The following is a 19,191-nucleotide window of genomic DNA, read 5'->3' as shown; positions in this document are numbered from 1 at the left end:
TACACTCTATAATAGATCTGAACCATATACATATAGAAGTGGTGAATGCCACCCCCTTTCCATTGATCTAAAGAAACTTTCCTTAGCATGTTCTATCAAATACTCCTAATATGAATAGAGGTTCACTCAGGTCAGCACCGCCGCTCACACCACCTGGTGACCAACACTAGAAACATAGTTGCCAACATTGAAAAAAAAATATGTGGGACATTTTTTTGGCTGTAGGCGGAGCTGTACAATAATTAGGGGGCGGGGCATTAGTTTGCAGGCGTGGCTTAGCAAAAAAATTAATAAGTGCGGCGCGTGAAGCGCGTCGCGGCGAAAAATGGGTGTGGCTTACGTGAAAAGTGGGTGTGGCTTACACGAAAGTGGGCGTGGTTTACGTGAAAAGTGGATGTGGCTTAAATGGGCGTGGCTCAAGAGGGTGTGGTTAGAGTCTGAGATGAATGAGGGATGGAGAGGGAAAGGGGGAGAAGGAAAGGGGGAGAGGGAAATGACGGGACAGCAGCCCCAGATCCTACACAATAGAAATATGTGTATTCTAGAAAGTTTAACAATCAGCAGATAAAGATACTCCAAACGCCTGGTGTTAACGCTTCAATCATCCCGGCACCATGGTTGTTATGGTGTCAGGATGATTGAAGCGCATTATTTCTATTATTACATTGTGATATAAAATTAAATCATTCAACTCACCATAATGCCGAATCAGTGGGATCCCTGAGCGTGTCACTAGCCATGTCGCCTGCCACCAGCAGAGTCTGTCCTTGCATCAGGTGCCACCAGCAGAGTCTGTCCTTGCATCAGGTGCCCCGGCAGAGTCTGTCCTTGCATCAGGTGCCCCCGGCAGAGTCTGTCCTTGCATCAGGTGCCCCCGGCAGAGTCTGTCCTTGCATCAGGTGCCCCCGCCAGAGTCTGTCCTTGCATCAGGTGCCCCCGCCAGAGTCTGTCCTTGCATCAGGTGCCACCGCCAGAGTCTGTCCTTGCATCAGGTGCCACCAGCAGAGTCTGTCCTTGCATCAGGTGCCACCAGCAGAGTCTGTCCTTGCATCAGGTGCCCCCGCCAGAGTCTGTCCTTGCATCAGGTGCCCCCGCCAGAGTCTGTCCTTGCATCAGGTGCCCCCGCCAGAGTCTGTCCTTGCATCAGGTGCCCCCGCCAGAGTCTGTATAGACCCCCTCCATCAGTGCAGACCCCCTCCATCAGTGCAGACCCCCCTCAGTGCAGCCCCCCTCTATTATTGCAGCCCCCCCTCTATTATTGCAGCCCCCCCTCAGTGAACCCCCCTCTATTAGTGCAGCCCCCCCTCTATTAGTGCAGCCCCCCCCTCTATTAGTGCAGCCCCCCCTCTATTAGTGCAGCCCCCCCTCTATTAGTGCAGCCCCCCCTCAGTGCAGCCCCCCTCTATTAGTGCAGACCCCCTCTCATTGCAGCCGACACTCAGTGCAGCCCCCCTCAGTTAGTGCAGGCCCCCCCTCAGTGCAGCTCCTCCTCAGTTAGTGCAGCCCCCCCCTCAGTGCAGCCCCCTCAGTTAGTGCAGCCCCCCCTGTTAGTGCAGCCCCCCTCAGTTAGTGCAGCCCCCCTCAGTGCAGCCCCCCCTCAGTTAGTGCAGCCCCCCTTCAGTTAGTGCAGCCCCCCTCAGTTAGTGCAGCCCCCCTCAGTACAGCCCCCCCCTCAGTTAGTGCAGCCCCCCTGTTAGTGCAGCCCCCCTCAGTTAGTGCAGCCCCCCCTCAATGCAGCCCAGCCCCCGCTCAGTGCAGGAGCGGCCGGTGATCTGCCGAGAAAGTTCCACTCGGAAATGGAGGACCCCCTGTACTGCGCAGGCGCAGCGCTTGCGCAGTACGGGGTTGGGGAGCTTTCAGCAAGACACAGCGACGCTGCCGTGTCTTCTGCTCGCTTCAGTGGAGAGGGGAGGGGCCGTGCAGCTAAAGAAGGCGCTTCATTGGCTGCACGGATCGAGCCCCCTTCCCCTCTCCACTCAACACTAGAGGAAGATAGAGCGGCGGCGCCGGCCGCCATTTTGCTGGAGCCCGCTGCTCCAAAAAAACAAAAAAAACAACATTCCGAATTTTCCTTATGGAAAATCCCGATTCGGGACACTCTCCAATCGGAACAAGGGTCCCAAAATCGGGATTGTCCCGGGAAAATCGGGACTGTTGGCAACTATGTAGAAACCATTCTAATGAGTGGGTTAGTCCATTATTTACATGGACGGTAAGAATTGGCCCCTTGGCCCCTTTGCCAAAGATCATACTACCTGACTAGCTAAATACCCCAGTCTCCTTGATGTATCACAGTCCATCAAAATTTTCACTTGGGTGTGAACAATATTTCCCAGCAGTTTCCCTTCTTCTTTAACTTCTTCAAGGGTATCTTCGGGGACAAGGGCACAGCTGCATTCCGGCAACAGGCAACCAGGCCATAATGCAAGGGACCGCACTCTTTAACACAGGTCCCCTTTCAATAGTAGCCTCAGTCTATCCGCATGACAGCCGGGAACTGAGGAAGACTTCCTCTTTAGTTGAGGAACAAACTTGCTGAACGTCACATCAGCAGATTGCTTTTCAGAGGGAGGCACACTGACAATTTTCAGAGCACTAGCCTGCATGACTCAAGTGGGCACTCCCTGTATCTACCGACAGCATTCAGTCCAGCACAAGCTCAGCAGTACAGCCAGCAGGAATGTTCTCCACTGGCAACAATTTTGTGCAGAAATGAAGTGACTTCCAGCATAGCGTCCTTCACTTCACACAGCACATATTTGTAATCCACAAAGTTTAGTGAACAGACGTACTTTCATCTGGCAACTTCAAATCTTCTCCTTTTTGTAGTAACGGAGTGTTTAATGTCCTTTTTGTCTGGCCTGCGGATAATAACACTGTGCAGATTAATTTTTACGGCCATAACCCCAGGTGTGCAACAATGAAACGTACCTGTAGAAAGATCTGGAGGAAACTGCGCACAGCTTCATCTACCCATTGGGTCTCTTTAACAAGAATTTCCTCCACTAGATGAACCGGTATGTAGGGATACAGGTACCCATATTCCTCAGCCATTTTCTTTTATGATGATTCGCTGCACCTTGGACAGCCTGGGCAGGGTCTTCATACCCAGGTAGGACCCTTGCGTCTGGAGCACGCTGAACTGTGTAACCAGCAACAACATCTGGCTTGCAATCAGACTTATTCACGGGCGTTTGCTTGGTGTGGTGAGCCTTGGGGACCCATCAAGCCCATCAATCCTCCTCAAAAGATCTAGTAATGCATACCAATGGAGCTGCATTGGCAGAGAGCTTGATTTTAACGCTAGCGGCAGTAGCGGAGGGAACTACATCCTCCTCCTCTGTCACACATTTGCTTCTCATCACTGTCACTCCACTTCCCCGTGTCCGAAAACAATTCAGATAATCCATCAGAGGGGATGTCTGAATTTGTTATGGTGGAGCACTCTTCGGCCGGGAGGTAGTTGCGCTTGGCACTGGCTTTAACTGGCACAACCGTGTTGTCTCCCTCAATGGCCACAGGTATTGCCACCCCTACAGGCACACCACTTTGACCCCTTGCAGGATTACCGGACTCCGGTACTCTTTTTTTTTTTCCCCCTGGTGGCTCAGACATCAAAGCAAGCAGATGGGCCCGACTGTGGCCTCGAGGGCCATAACCGGAGTGCTGGGTCCTGGGGCAGTCGTTAAGACAGGGATAGCAGCTTCCTGCACGACTCTGTTGATGGCAGGTGGGCTTGTAATATCACTCCCAGCTGGGATAGCGACATTCTTGTCCCAATTGGCCTGTAGTATCCGCAGAGGTTGAGTTGGTGAGACTACCTCGAGCAGGAGTCCCCCCCCCACAACGTCCGCAGACGATCCAAGGCCTCAGATGCGTGGCCAGACTGGAACACTTCCCAAGGCCTTATAGCCTCCAGCCGTATACAGGGCAAGACTACCCTTCAGTATGTACCGCGCTCCGGTGTCAGTCAGAACAGGTTTGGACTCACTCAGACCAAAGCCAACACCCAGAGCATACTTTCTCCAATCTGCCATTGCACTTCCAAACTGTGCCATTTTCTCCAACCTAAAAACAAGGCACACGTGGCAGCACTTCCTTATCCCCCCTGCCAACGGATTGGTGCAGATACTTTCTGGAAACTTTAGCGCCCGCCTGTTTGCTTTGGCAGCTCGCCAAATCTGTAATGGAGTCTGTTTTAACCCTCACAGCGCTGGCGGGAAGTGTCAAAAGACCACGCTGGTACTCTCCCATGAGCAATGAGACTTGTTGGTTCTTCTCCACACGTTGTTGGGATGCATAATAAAACAGTCCATGAGAAGTATAAGTGTTACTTGCCACTGTCCCACGGAGCCAGACGAAATCCCGATGGAGCTGTAGCCGGTTGCTATGGGTGTCTGCTGCGAGGATAACGCCTTTGCCCCACGTTGGGTGCAAAAATGTAGTAAGTTCCGGGGGCCCCTTTTGGTCTGAGAACCCCCAGAGTTTGACAGCTGACATCCTTCTGTGTAGAGTGGGTTACAAGACATGGTGGGTGTAATGTAAGGTAGATTCATGGGCGCCAGACACTTTTTGAATACAAAGAGATTTATTTTCTCTTGGACAGAACTGTGGGAGAGAGGGTTAAGGGCCAGGACACCCTTAAGTAGTTGTAATGGTAATTAGCAGACTCCGAAACTTCTAAAGGAAGACAGCCATGCAGGGAAAAGCACCCAGCAGGTCACTACGTCTGCATGAGTAGGATCGCTGTCTCCTATGGCAACAATATTATTACAATTTCTGTACTTCCTCTACAATCACTTCTTGTAGATCATCACTCCAGTGAGCTCCCAGTCTCTCCTCACTAGACTTGCCGATCCACAGCCACTGGATCTCCTGAGCTCTTCCGACCTTCTCACTGAGTATCATCCTCAAGCGTCACCCCTGCATCCCTTCTGGGTCCCTAGCTTGGCACTCACAGATACTCCTCAAGCGTCACCTCCGCTGGCCTGCTCAATCCCTGGCTTGACACCTGCTGAAGTTTCCCAATTCTTCTTCGTCCCCGGTTGGTGAGAATACTGCTCCGGGACTTGCATCAACTACTCAAAGTGGTCCCTGGTAATAAGGTGGTTGGTCCCTTAATGGGGACAGCTTCCCCTCTACCTCCGACCATGACAGGTTCTCCGACCGACAGAACCGTCACTTCTGGTTGAACTGCAGTCCCAACCCTGCGCTGCTCTCCTGCTTCTGGATAGGCCCTCCGACAGCCTAGCAGCCAGATGTTCCCAGAATAGGCCCGATCTCTGGCCTAGCAGCCCGGGGCAATACGACACACGTCCACCCAGACAGCCGATCACCTGACCTCACCCAAATAAATAGGTTCTGCCAGCAGGCCAAGGGACCCAAGAAGATCCCTGCCCATTGGCTGCGATACCCCATCTATCCCTAATCTGTCCTTGCATTGCCCTTATTTTATCTAATGTCACCAGATGACAAAAGAAAAGTGCAACAATTCCAGACTTGGGGTAAAATCAGTTGATCCCTAACAATTAGCCAAGGCAACTATACCTGGCAGGTAAATTTTAAGAGCAGCCCTGCCTAAACATGCTACACTATTGTACCCCAATCCCCCCTCTGTCCTTCTATTATACCCCAATCCCCCCTCTGTCCTTCTATTATACCCCAATCCTCCCTCTGTCCTTCTATTATACCCCAATCCTCCCTCTGTCCTTCTATTATACCCCAATCCTCCCTCTGTCCCTCTATTATACCCCAATCCTCCCTCTGTCCTTCTATTATACCCCAATCCTCCCTCTGTCCTTCTATTATACCCCAATCCTCCCTCTGTCCTTCTATTATACCCCAATCCCCCCTCTGTCCTTCTATTATACCCCAATCCTCCCTCTGTCCTTCTATTATACCCCAATCCTCCCTCTGTCCTTCTATTATACCCCAATCCCCCCTCTGTCCTTCTATTATACCCCAATCCCCCCCTCTGTCCTTCTATTATACCCCAATCCCCCCTCTGTCCTTCTATTATACCCCAATCCCCCCTCTGTCCTTCTATTATACCCCAATCCCCCCTCTGTCCTTCTATTATACCCCAATCACCCCTCTGTCCTTCTATTATACCCCAATCCTCCCTCTGTCCTTGTATTATACCCCAATCCTCCCTCTGTCCTTCTATTATACCCCAATCCCCCCCTCTGTCCTTCTTCTATAATACCCCAATCCCCCCTCTGTCCTTCTATTATACCCCAATCCCCCTTCTGTCCTTCTATTATACCCCAATCCTCCCTCTGTCCTTCTATTATACCCCAATCCCCCCTCTGTCCTTCTATTATACCCCAATCCCCCCCTCTGTCCTTCTATTATACCCCAATCCCCCTCCTCTGTCCTTCTATTATACCCCAATCCCCCCTCTGTCCTTCTATTATATCCCAATCCCCCCTCTGTCCTTCTTCTATTATACCCCAATCCCCCCTCTGTCCTTCTTCTATTATACCCCAATCCCCCCTCTGTCCTTCTATTATACCTCAATCCCCCCTCTGTCCTTCTATTATACCCCAATCCCCCCTCTGTCCTTCTATTATACCCCAATCCCCCCTCTGTCCTTCTATTATACCCCAATCCTCCCTCTGTCCTTCTATTATACCCCAATCCTCCCTCTGTCCTTCTATTATACCCCAATCCTCCCTCTGTCCTTCTATTATACCCCAATCCCCCCTCTGTCCTTCTATTATACCCCAATCTCCCCTCTGTCCTTCTATTATACCCCAATCCTCCCTCTGTCCTTCTATTATACCCCAATCCTCCCTCTGTCCTTCTATTATACCCCAATCCTCCCTCTCTCCTTCTATTATACCCCAATCCTCCCTCTGTCCTTCTATTATACCCCAATCCTCCCTCTGTCCTTCTATTATACCCCAATCCTCCCTCTCTCCTTCTATTATACCTCAATCCTCCCTCTGTCCTTCTATTATACCCCAATCCTCCCTCTGTCCTTCTATTATACCCCAATCCTCCCTCTGTCCTTCTATTATACCCCAATCCTCCCTCTGTCCTTCTATTATACCCCAATCCCCCCTCTGTCCTTCTATTATACCCCAATCCCCCCTCTGTCCTTCTATTATACCCCAATCCCCCCTCTGTCCTTCTATTATACCCCAATCCTCCCTCTGTCCTTCTATTATACCCCAATCCCCCCTCTGTCCTTCTATTATACCCCAATCCTCCCTCTGTCCATCTATTATACCCCAATCCTCCCTCTGTCCTTCTATTATACCCCAATCCCCCCTCTGTCCTTCTATTATACCCCAATCCCCCCTCTGTCCTTCTTCTATTATACCCCAATCCCCCCTCTGTCCTTCTATTATACCCCAATCCCCCCTCTGTCCTTCTATTATACCCCAATCCCCCCTCTGTCCTTCTATTATACCCCAATCCCCCCTCTGTCCTTCTATTATACCCCAATCCTCCCCTCTGTCCTTCTATTATACCCCAATCCTCCCCTCTGTCCTTCTATTATACCCCAATCCTCCCTATGTCCTTCTATTATACCCCAATCCCCCCTCTGTCCTTCTATTATACCCCAATCCTCCCTCTGTCCTTTTATTATACCCCAATCCTCCCCTCTGTCCTTCTATTATACCCCAATCCTCCCCTCTGTCCTTCTATTATACCCCAATCCTCCCTATGTCCTTCTATTATACCCCAATCCCCCCTCTGTCCTTTTATTATACCCCAATCCTCCCTATGTCCTTCTATTATACCCCAATCCCCCCTCTGTCCTTCTATTATACCCCAATCCTCCCTCTGTCCTTCTATTATACCCCAATCCCCCCTCTGTCCTTCTATTATACCCCAATCCCCCCTCTGTCCTTCTATTATACCCCAATCCTCCCCTCTGTCCTTCTATTATACCCCAATCCTCCCCTCTGTCCTTCTATTATACCCCAATCCTCCCTATGTCCTTCTATTATACCCCAATCCCCCCTCTGTCCTTCTATTATACCCCAATCCTCCCTCTGTCCTTCTATTATACCCCAATCCCCCCTCTGTCCTTCTATTATACCCCAATCCTCCCTCTGTCCTTCTATTATATCCCAACCCTCCCCTCTGTCCTTCTATTATACCCCATTCCTCCCTATGTCCTTCTATTATACCCCAATCCTCCCTATGTCCTTCTATTATACCTCAATCCTCCCTCTGTCCTTCTATTATACCCCAATCCTCCCCTCTGTCCTTCTATTATACCCCAATCCTCCCCTCTGTCCTTCTATTATACCCCAATCCTCCCTATGTCCTTCTATTATACCCCAATCCCCCCTCTGTCCTTCTATTATACCCCAATCCCCCCTCTGTCCTTCTATTATACCCCAATCCTCCCTCTGTCCTTCTATTATATCCCAACCCTCCCCTCTGTCCTTCTATTATACCCCATTCCCCCCTCTGTCCTTCTATTATACCCCAATCCCCCCTCTGTCCTTCTATTATACCCCAATCCTCCCCTCTGTCCTTCTATTATACCCCAATCCTCCCCTCTGTCCTTCTATTATACCCCAATCCTCCCTCTGTCCTTCTATTATACCCCAATCCCCCCCTCTGTCCTTCTATTATACCCCAATCCCCCCCCTGTCCTTCTATTATACCCCAATCCCCCCCTCTGTCCTTCTATTATACCCCAATCCCCCCTCTGTCCTTCTATTATACCCCAATCCCCCCTCTGTCCTTCTATTATACCCCAATCCTCCCTCTGTCCTTCTATTATATCCCAACCCTCCCCTCTGTCCTTCTATTATACCCCATTCCTCCCTCTGTCCTTCTATTATACCCCAATCCCCCCTCTGTCCTTCTATTATACCCCAACCCTCCCCTCTGTCCTTCTATTATACCCCAATCCCCCCTCTGTCCTTCCATTATACCCCAACCCTCCCCTCTGTCCTTCTATTATACCCCATTCCCCCCTCTGTCCTTCTATTATACCCCAATCCCCCCTCTGTCCTTCTATTATACCCCAATCCTCCCCTCTGTCCTTCTATTATACCCCAATCCTCCCCTCTGTCCTTCTATTATACCCCAATCCTCCCTCTGTCCTTCTATTATACCCCAATCCCCCCCTCTGTCCTTCTATTATACCCCAATCCCCCCCCTGTCCTTCTATTATACCCCAATCCCCCCCTCTGTCCTTCTATTATACCCCAATCCCCCCTCTGTCCTTCTATTATACCCCAATCCCCCCTCTGTCCTTCTATTATACCCCAATCCTCCCTCTGTCCTTCTATTATATCCCAACCCTCCCCTCTGTCCTTCTATTATACCCCATTCCTCCCTCTGTCCTTCTATTATACCCCAATCCCCCCTCTGTCCTTCTATTATACCCCAACCCCCCCCTCTGTCCTTCTATTATACCCCAATCCCCCCTCTGTCCTTCCATTATACCCCAACCCTCCCCTCTGTCCTTCTATTATACCCCAATCCTCCCCTCTGTCCTTCTATTATACCCCAATCCCCCCCTCTGTCCTTCCATTATACCCCCAATCACCCCCCCCCCGTCATGTGACCTTTTGCTCCTCCAATCACCTTCTTGCTCTATACTAGGACACTATGGTCAGAGTCTCCATGTGTGGGATTGGACAAAGCACACCCGCATACAGACGTTGGACCTGGGGGCGGACGGACTGGTTCCTCTGAAGATCCGATTTCTGCACAACCCGGACGCTGCGCAGGGATTTGTCGGCTGTGCGCTCAGCGCCTCCATCTTCCGCTTCTACATAATGGCGGTGAGCGGCTGTGGGGGATGGGGGCAGCACATGGGTGTGATCACATGACCCGACCCCCGAGGTGACCTGAGGGCAGCATTACCGGGGTGACATATTTAATGTAATAGGCCAGGTATAGGAGCAGGGGGGTGAGCATGCTGCCATGTCTGTGTAGAGACTGTATACTGTTGCCTTGGTTGCAAGGAAGACAAACTACGGTATAGCAATTTATAATTAATTGGTGAAGCAAATCTATACAAACCTAAAAATACAAGCAGTGTTCCACTGAATGTGACCTGGTATCTGCCTTGTAAAGTACAGCAAAGTTCAGACTGGGGGAGGGAGATGCAGCACATGGAACCAATCCGTTCTGCTCTAGTGCTAACAAAGATAATGCTGATAGGAGGAGAGAGCAGAGTGACGGAGAGGGGGCCGGTTGAATAATATTGGCCATTTGGAAGACTGAGGACATCTTGTGGTGGAAAAGGTGTACTGCAGAGGAACCCCCCCCCCCCCCCTTTTTTTTTTTCTCTTCCAATCTTTTTTTTTTTTTTTTACCCCTACAGGATGGAAAATGGGCAGCTGAGAAGGTCATCCAGGTGCCACATAAGAAGGTGGAGGGCTGGGCGCTGCCAGAGATGCCGGGTGAGTGGCTGTATGATGACCCTGATTGGGTGAGAGAATATCTCCGCACCCCCCCCCCAGCTGCTCCCATAAGGACATACAGTTTTTTTTTAATTGATTTTTTTTTTTCCTTCCTTCCGGTTGTACCGGCTCCTCTCCAGGACTAAAACGGCTTCCTCTGATTTCACTGCACACTGTGAACTTCTCACAATGTGCATTAGAAGCTGCAGCAAGTCAGATGGAGCCCCGACCCTTTCCTGGCTGAAGGACGTCCAGCATTAACTATTCCACCGTACCTGGCTCCGCCCCCCTTTCATCAGTTCTTTCAATCATGGAGGCTCAGCATTACATGTGGGCGTTACCTATGCAAATACAACCTTACCTAGTAACGCGCACTCCTCCCAGACTGACACGTGACCATTGAGGGCATTTTGATATTTGCATAACTCCTCCCACCGCTTGCCTCAGGGCTGAGGGCTTTTGAAAGGAGTGCTGTGATGCATTTAGGAACCCCCTCCCACCAGCTATTGATCTGCCTGTATTAGCATAGAGAAGCACAGAGGTGTAATGTTAGTTTGCGGGCGGTCGGGGGAATCAGGCAGTAGGGGGGTGGGTGAGTCAGGCAGTAGGGTGGTCGGTCAAACTGATTTAGATTCAACCAAATCCAGAAAATTCTAATCGCCATTCAAATTTTTTCTATTTGAAAATTCAAATTTCAGAGGACATTTCTATTCTTTCTATATATATATATTTTTTTTTAATATAAAAAAAATATATATATAATTTCTTTTATTTTCTCCTATTCTATTCAAAATTCGAGTTTCAGACGATGGTTATAATTTTTATTTATTTTATTCTCTTTTTTTTTTTTCCCTTTTCCATTCCTTTAATTTCTATTCTATTTTTTCTGTTCTTTTCTATACTATTCCCTTATTTTCTATTCTCCTTTTTATTTATTTTTTTTTATTCTATTCTTTTCCATTCTATTCTATTGTGTTCTAGTCTTTTTGTTTTATATTCTTTCCTGTTTTACTCTATTCTATTTTTTTTTTTTTTTTTTATTATATTCTATTCAAAATTTCAGAAGATTATATTTTATTCTCCATCCCTCCACAGATAATCTATGCTGCCTTCAAAATCCACCTTTAACTGCTTCGCTGTTTTAAATGTGCTTCAATGGTAATCTAGGCTGCCTACAAATTCTTTACCTCTGTCCATATCACTGTGATGTTGATTTTGCTTTTTTATTGTCTATACCTAAAATTATGATCTGTTCTTATCTTTAAAGCCGTGCCGCCCCCTTGCTGTGTCTTGTAGTCTGCCTTTTGGTGTGAGAAGTTCGTTCTGTTAGTTTAATTGATTAATTGGCAATAATACCCCCACCCCACTCAGTATACATTTAGGCCTTCTCTAGGGGATGCATAGCCAAGGGGTTTCTAGATCCACATACCAATAAAACCTCCAGGACACTGGGCTGGATCCCCCTCACATAAGTCACACTCCCGTGTCACCTCTCTCACCCTTCTGCTTCTCCTAATGTCTGGAGATATTTCCCCAAATCCTGGACCGCCATCATTTTACCTTTTTGGCCAACATACCCGGCACCCCCTATCCTCCTGACAGCAGCCGCAATCTACACAATCTCATTTCTATTCCTCTTCTGCCTAGAACCAGCCTCCCCTTCTCCTGTGCCCTTTGGAATGCCCGCTCTGTTTGCAACAAACTTACCACTGTCCATGACCTATTTATCACAAACTCCTTCAACCTACTTGCAATTACGGAGACCTGGATTCAAGAATCTGACCTTGCTTCTCCTGCTGCCCTCTCCCATGGTGGCCTCCTGTGGACTCGCTCTCCCAGGCCTAGTGGACGGAAAGGAGGTGGTGTTGGAATCCTCCTATCCCCCTCAAAGCACTTTTCAGTTCCTTCATCCACCCCCCCCCCCCTCTGTCCCCCTCCCCCATTTTAAGCTCACAGTATTCGTCTATTTTCTCCAGTTTAGTTGAGTTGCTGTGATCTATCGGCCTCCTGGACCGTTATCAAGCTTCCTTGACGACTTCACTGCCTGGCTACCCTACTTGCTCTCTTCTGAAATTCCAACAATCATTCTTGGTGACTTCAATATCCCTGTTTATCTTAACACTCCAGCTACTTCAAAATTTCTGAACCTAACCTCCTTTTGACCTAAAACAATGGACAAGCGCTTCTACTAGTTCTAGTTGCCAACATTGTAAAAAAATTTTAGGGACACTTTTTGCATGTAGGTGGAGCCTTGCTATAATTAGGGGGCAGGGCATTTGTTTGTAGGCGTGACATAGCAAAATAGTAAAATGCGGCGAAATATGGCTGTGGTTTATGCGAAATAGTGGGTGTGGCCTAAATGGGTGTGTCACAAAAGGAGGAGTGGTTGGAGTCTGAGATGAATGAGTGATGGAGGGAGAAAGAAAGGACAGCAGCCCCAGAGCCTACACCACAATAGAAATATGTGTATTTCAGAGAGTTTAACAAATCAGCAAATAAAGATACTCCAAACACCTGGGGTTAGTGCTTCAATCATCCAGACATCATGGTTGTTATGGTGTCAGGGTGATTGGAGCGCTTTATTTCTATTATTACATTGTAATATAAATTGAAATCATTCAACTCTCCATAATGCAGAATAAGTGGAAGCCCTGAGCGTGTCATCTGCCACCGGATGCCATCAGGTGCCCCCAGCAGAGTCCGTCCGTGCATCCAGGTTCCCCCTAGCAGAGTCCGTCCTTGCATCCAGGTGCCCCCAGCAGAGTCCGTCCTTGCATCCAGGTGCCCCCAGCAGAGTCCGTCCTTGCATCCAGGTACCCTCAGCAGCAGTGGCATAGCGTGGGTTGTCAGCGCCTGGTGCAAGGCAAGAAATTTGCGCCCCCTAACCTATGGACTTTTAGCACTCCCCGAGTCCCTTCCTACAATAGTACTTACCAGCCTGATTCCTACACTGACCACTACATTGACCTACCTATCCACTACGCTGACCTACATGACTCCTAGACTGACCATTACACTTACCTACCTGACCACTGCACTGACCTACCTGATTCCTATACTGACCAGTACAATGACCTACATGTCCACTACACACTGTCTACTACATTGACCACTACACTACAGTGATTACTACACTACACTATCCACTACACAGCCCACTACACTAAACTACAATACCCAGCAGAGCCGTGTCCAGAAGATGGTACCTGTGGTGCGTGAGGATGTGGGGCCAACCAAGGCCAAGCTGGGGGTCCGAGGACTCTTTCAAACTGAGCCTTGCGAAAGGGGGGAGCCAGGACCATCAGTGTCCCCAGCCAGCGGAGCCCCGGTCCTTCCATCAGTGTCCCCGCTCCTCAGACACGAGGTTTGGCGGCGGCGGGTGGAGGCTGATCACTTCCTTGTGTTCAGTGAAGACCGGGGAGGGGTCGCCCATTCCTGCAGCCAATAGGCTTCAGTGTATAATAGAATTTTCTGTTTGAACACTGAAGAGAGAAGCCGCCCCTCTGCACTGAACACAAGGGGAAACAACACTCGTGGCGGCAGCGATTTTTGTGTAGCCGCTGCCGTTTTTAGCCAAAAACATTCCTGATTTTCCTGGGACAAAAGCAAAATCCCGGGAAAATAATCAGGACAAGCTTATTTCCCTACCTATGCACTCCACGCAACCTCTCAAACTTTGTTTTTTCTCTCTCTAATCAACTACCTTAATAGTTTCACTCTCTCATTATCTTCCTCCTCCTTGCCTTCCAACTACCAAACTATTACCCGTAGAAACCTTCGCCACCTTAACCCTGCTCTTCTTCTTCTTTCTGCTACAGATTGTTTCTATGCCAAAATCTCATACTTTTCCTGCCCCAACAGTTCACTGTCATCCACCCTGGATACCTTGCCCCCCTCTCTACGCACAGAATCAGGCCCTGGCCGCTACAACCCTGGTAGACAGACAATACCAGAAGCCTCAAAAAACCTGGCCGCGCTCTTGAGCGTCTTTGACATAAGACTAACTCACAGCAAGATTTAGGCCAATATAAATTTGCCAAACCCCTCCTCCTCAAAAAAACTCAATTTGCTTGGTATCCATGGCTGTGCTCTCCATTGGTTCAAATCTTGCCTATCTCACCGCACCTTCAGTGACATTTACAACTCCACTTCCTGCTCTGCAACTCCTCTTACCGTTGGGTTCCCCCCAAGGTTCTGTTCTTGGACCCCTACTATTCTATATCTACACGTCCTCCCTGGGTCAACTACCATTTATATGCCGGTGACACCCAAATCTATCTCTCTACCACTCAGCCCCACCCCATCAGTCTCCTCACACATCACTGATTTGCTAACAGACCTATCAGCCTGGATGTCACACCCCTTCCTCAAACTGAATCTATCTAAAACCGAGCTCATAATATTTCCTCCCCCACATGCCCCCTGACTTCTCTGTCAAGTCAATGGCACAAATATCAGTCCGTCCCCACATGCCAGGGTGCTAGACTCTGAACTGTCCTTTCAGGCCCACATCCAACTCCTGTCCACATCATGCCGCCTCAGCCTCCGCAACATCTCCAGAAGAAGCTCCTTTTTAACCAATGACACCACCAAGCTTCTAATTCACTCCCTGGTCATCTCTCGCCTCGACTACAGCAACTCCCTTCTCATTGGATTACTTTTACATAGACTATCCCCCCCTTCAGTCCATAATGAATGTCGCTGCAAGACTCATCCACCTTACCAACCATTCAGTGTCCCCTCCACCCCTCTCTGCCAATCCCTCCACTGGCTTCCACTCACTCAACGAATAAAATTCAAAGTACTAACAATAGTTTACAAAGCCGTCCACAACTCGGCCCCCCAGCTACATCACTAACCCAGTCCCAAAATACCAACCAAGCTGCTCTCTTCGGTCCTCCCAAGACCTCCTGCTCTCTAGCTCCCTCGTCACCTCCTCCCATGATCCGCCTCCAGGATTTCTCCAGAGCTTCTCCCATCCTTTGGAACTCCCTACCCCCAATCTGTCCGACTGTCCCCTAATCTATCCATCTTTAGACAATCCCTGAAAACCCTTCTCTATAAAGAAGCCTATGCTGCTTCTAACTAATACATTGTTTTACTTCCTCCATCAGCTCATCCCCCACAGCTATTACCTTTTGTATCAATTGACCCCCCTCCTAGATTGTAAGCTCTAATGATCAGGACCCTCTGATTCCTCTTGTACCAAATTGTAATGTAACTATAATGTCTGCCTTCATTTTGTTAAGTGCTGCGCAAAAACTGTTGGCGCTATATAAATCCTGTATAATAATAATAATTCAATTTTTTTTTCCATTCCTTTTCATTTCTATTCTATTTTTTTCTTTTAATTTCCTTTTTTTAAATTCTATTTTTAATTATTTATTTATTTTTTATCCCACTCCCTTATTTTCTATTTTTTATTCTATTCTTTTTCTATGCTTCTTTTTATTATATTCCTTTATCTTCTATTCTATTCAAATGTTTTATTTTATTCTATTGTTGTTTTTTTCTCTTGTCTTTTTTTTCAATTCCTTTAATTTCTATTCTATTTAATTTTCTGTTTCTTTAGTTTTGCATCATTTATAAATCTGCCCCTCACTGCCATGAACTCGCCACGGAAGCGCGGGGCACAATCTGACAGAAAAAAATGATTCTGTCGGCTATTGTGCGCATGCGCCATCACAACAGCTGATCGTAAAATCAGCTGTTGTGCTGTTCCGTACAGCGCATGCACAGTTCAACCCGGGCACATCTCGACAGTACACCCGGAGGATGGAGGGGGGATTTTAGTCCAGGGGGAGGAGCCTGTACACCTGGAGGGAGAAATTTAGTCCAGGGGAAGGAGCCTGTACACAACCAGGGGATGAATGGAGGATTTCAGTTCAGGGGGAGGAGCCTGTACACTCGGAGAATGGAGGGAGCAGATCAGTCCAGGGGGAGGAGCCTGTACACCCAGAGGACTGAGGGAGGATTTCAGTCTAGGGGAGGAGTCTGTACACTCGGAGAATGGAGGGAGCAGATCAGTCCAGGGGGAGGAGCCTGTACACCCAGAGGACTGAGGGAGGATTTCAGTCTAGGGGAGGAGTCTGTACACTCGGAGAATGGAGAGAGAAGATCAGTCCAGGGGGAGGAGCCTGTACACCCAGAGAATGGAGGGAGGATTTTAGTCCAGGGGGAGGAGCCGGTACACTCAGAGGATGGAGGGAGGATTTCAGTCCAGGGGGAGGAGCCTGTACACCCGGAGGATGGAGGGAGGATTTCAGTTCAGGTGGAGGAGACTGTACACCCGGAGAATGGAGGTAGGAGATCAGTTCAGGGGGAGGAGCCTGTACACCTGGAGAATGGAGGGAGGAGATCAGTCCAGGGGGAGGAGCCTGTACACTCGGAGGATTGAGGGAGGATTTGTCCAGGAGGAGGAGCCTGTACACTCGGAGAATGGAGGGAGGAGATAAGTCCAGGGGAGGAGCCTGTACACCCGGAGGATGGAGGGAGGATTTGTCCAGGGGGAGGAGCCTGTACACTCAGAGGATGGGGGGAGGAGTTGTAATCATGTCTGTCCTCCCTCTTCTCAGGGTTCATCTCAGATATCCTGATTTCTCTGGACGATCGCTTCCTGTACTTCTGTAACTGGGTGCACGGCGACATCCGGCAGTATGACATCACCGACCCGTGTCACCCCAAACTGCTGGGACAGGTGAGTGACCCCCTCCCATTTCTGGGTCTGGGCAACCGCTGTCTTGAAGAAGTTTTCACCTTGAGTAGGGGGAGGGTTCTTTACAGTAAGAGCAAGCATGTCATGAATTCTTTGTATTAAGAGCGGTATGGGTGGGGCTTTGTGGAGTCTCTGCTGGGTTTTCATTGGTGCCTGTGTCCCCCCAGTGGGAGGATTTAGTCTGACTTTCTGTTTCAGGAGGAACTGAGATTTCACTTTTAGTATGGGAGGGGTTCTTCATGGTAAGAGCAGTACAGGAAGGGCTCTTTACAGTGATAGTGGTATGGGAAGAATTATTTACATCAAGGGTGGTATGGGAAGGGCTTTTCACTGCAAGAGTTGTATGAGAAGGGTACTTTACAGTAAGAGTGGTATATGAAGGGTTCTTCACAGTAAAGGCAGTAAAGTTGTGGAACTTACTTCAACAAAGGAAAAATAAAAACATAGAATGATGTGATGCTGAGATCTCATGTGTCTGTCCAACATTTTGTCATCTCATATATTTTTCCTCCAGATATTTCTAGCTGGCAGCATTCTCAAGGGCGGTGCAGTGAAAGTGCTGGAAGATCAGGAGCTAAAATGTCAGCCGGATCCAGTATTCATCAAGGTGAGCGCCCCTTATTGTACCCCCCCAGTGCCTGTAAGGAGGGGAGGGGGAATAGTGACCCCTCTCTTCTTCCTCCTCTGTAAAATTTGCTGTATCATATTATCATTCCTCTATATTCTGATATGTGAACGTTTCCTGGGTAATGCTTAGTAAATGTGTGCAGGGGAGGAAGATTCCAGGGGGACCTCAGATGATCCAACTCAGCCTGGATGGGAAGAGGCTCTACGTCACCACCTCGCTGTACAGCACCTGGGACAAACAGTTCTACCCGGACATGATCAAGTGAGGGACTGCCGGGACTGGGCTCCTCTGTCCCACCCCTCCTCCTCCCTCCTTACCCCTTCTGCTCGGGTGGGGCCAGGCTCCTCTGCCCCACCCCCTGCCCCTCCTCATCTTCTACTCTGTCCCACCCCTTTTCCTCCTCGTCTCCTCTGTCCCACCCCTGCCCCTCCTCGTCTTCTACTCTGTCCCACCCCTGCCCCTCCTCTGTCCCACCCTTTCCTCTGTCCCACCCTTTCCCATGTCCTGTCCTCTTTCCCACCCCTTTTTCCTCCTCTGTCCCACCCCTCCTCTGTCTTACCCCTTCCCACTTCCTGGCCTTTCTCTCCCTTACCTCCATTTCTCCCTCTGACCTCTCACCCCCCCCAGGGAAGGCGCCGTCATGATGCAGATTGATGTGGATACAGAGAAGGGAGGACTCTCCATCAATGAGAACTTCCTGGTGGATTTCGGGAAGGAGCCGGATGGTCCCGCTCTCGCCCACGAGTGCCGCTATGAGGGAGGAGACTGCACCTCCGACATCTGGATCTAACACCCAAACCCCTCCCCCAACATCTAAATCTAACCCCCCCACCGCCATCTGGATCTAACCATCCCCCTGCTCTCAACTGAAGTCACATGTCAGTTATAGGTGGAGTCTAGTGGGAGGGACTCCCCATCAATCAACATGTCCCGGCTACAGGTCCATATTCTGCTGCTTCCATCCCTATAATGAGAAGATGTAAGAGATGATCTGCTCCCCCCCATTATGACATCATAGAGTGATTGCTCCACCCACAATGCCTACACTGCTACCTCTTGACCAATGAGGATTTGTTTTCTGTGTCTGATTATTAAAGAGCTGCTCCGCCCAGAACTGAGCGTCACCGAGTCACTGCGTCCTCTGCCTGTCGTCTCTTCATTACACTCGCACAATGTTCCTGTGACTGCTGAGAGTCTGACAGTTCAGAGCTTTGAATGATGCTGGACAGTTAACCCGCCATGACAGTTCCTTCTGTCTCTGGAGGACTGTACTGGTTGAGTTCTAGACATGTGCAGAACAAAATAATTTTGTTTTCGATTTGTTTTTTACATAAATTCATTTAGTTAAATTAGTTTAATTTTCAGGTTTTATTTTATTTATTCAAATCGATTTCACATTTTTCTAATTGAATTCCATTCTAAATCCAATTTATTCTATTCAAAATTTGAATTTCGTAAAACGG

At 48.9% G+C, this 19,191-nt stretch overlaps 1 protein-coding gene across 1 annotated transcript in view; it reads left to right on the top strand.

The window, feature by feature from the left end:
* Nucleotides 1-18,856, top strand: part of LOC141116755 (methanethiol oxidase-like) — a 29,434-nt gene extending 10,578 nt beyond the window's left edge. Inside the window, exons 7-12 of the mRNA XM_073609160.1 lie at nt 9,580-9,761; nt 10,307-10,385; nt 16,961-17,082; nt 17,615-17,707; nt 17,871-17,989; nt 18,356-18,856. Of these exons, the coding sequence (XP_073465261.1) occupies nt 9,580-9,761; nt 10,307-10,385; nt 16,961-17,082; nt 17,615-17,707; nt 17,871-17,989; nt 18,356-18,518 (758 nt within the window). The 3' untranslated portion in view covers nt 18,519-18,856. The remainder of the gene's footprint in view (nt 1-9,579; nt 9,762-10,306; nt 10,386-16,960; nt 17,083-17,614; nt 17,708-17,870; nt 17,990-18,355) is intronic.
* The last annotated feature ends 335 nt before the right edge of the window (nt 18,857-19,191 follow it).

Source organism: Aquarana catesbeiana, linkage group LG13, assembly GCF_042186555.1.
Source record: "Aquarana catesbeiana isolate 2022-GZ linkage group LG13, ASM4218655v1, whole genome shotgun sequence".
In the NCBI taxonomy this organism is placed as follows: Eukaryota; Metazoa; Chordata; class Amphibia; order Anura; family Ranidae; genus Aquarana; species Aquarana catesbeiana.
This window is presented reverse-complemented; position numbering and strand designations above follow the sequence as displayed.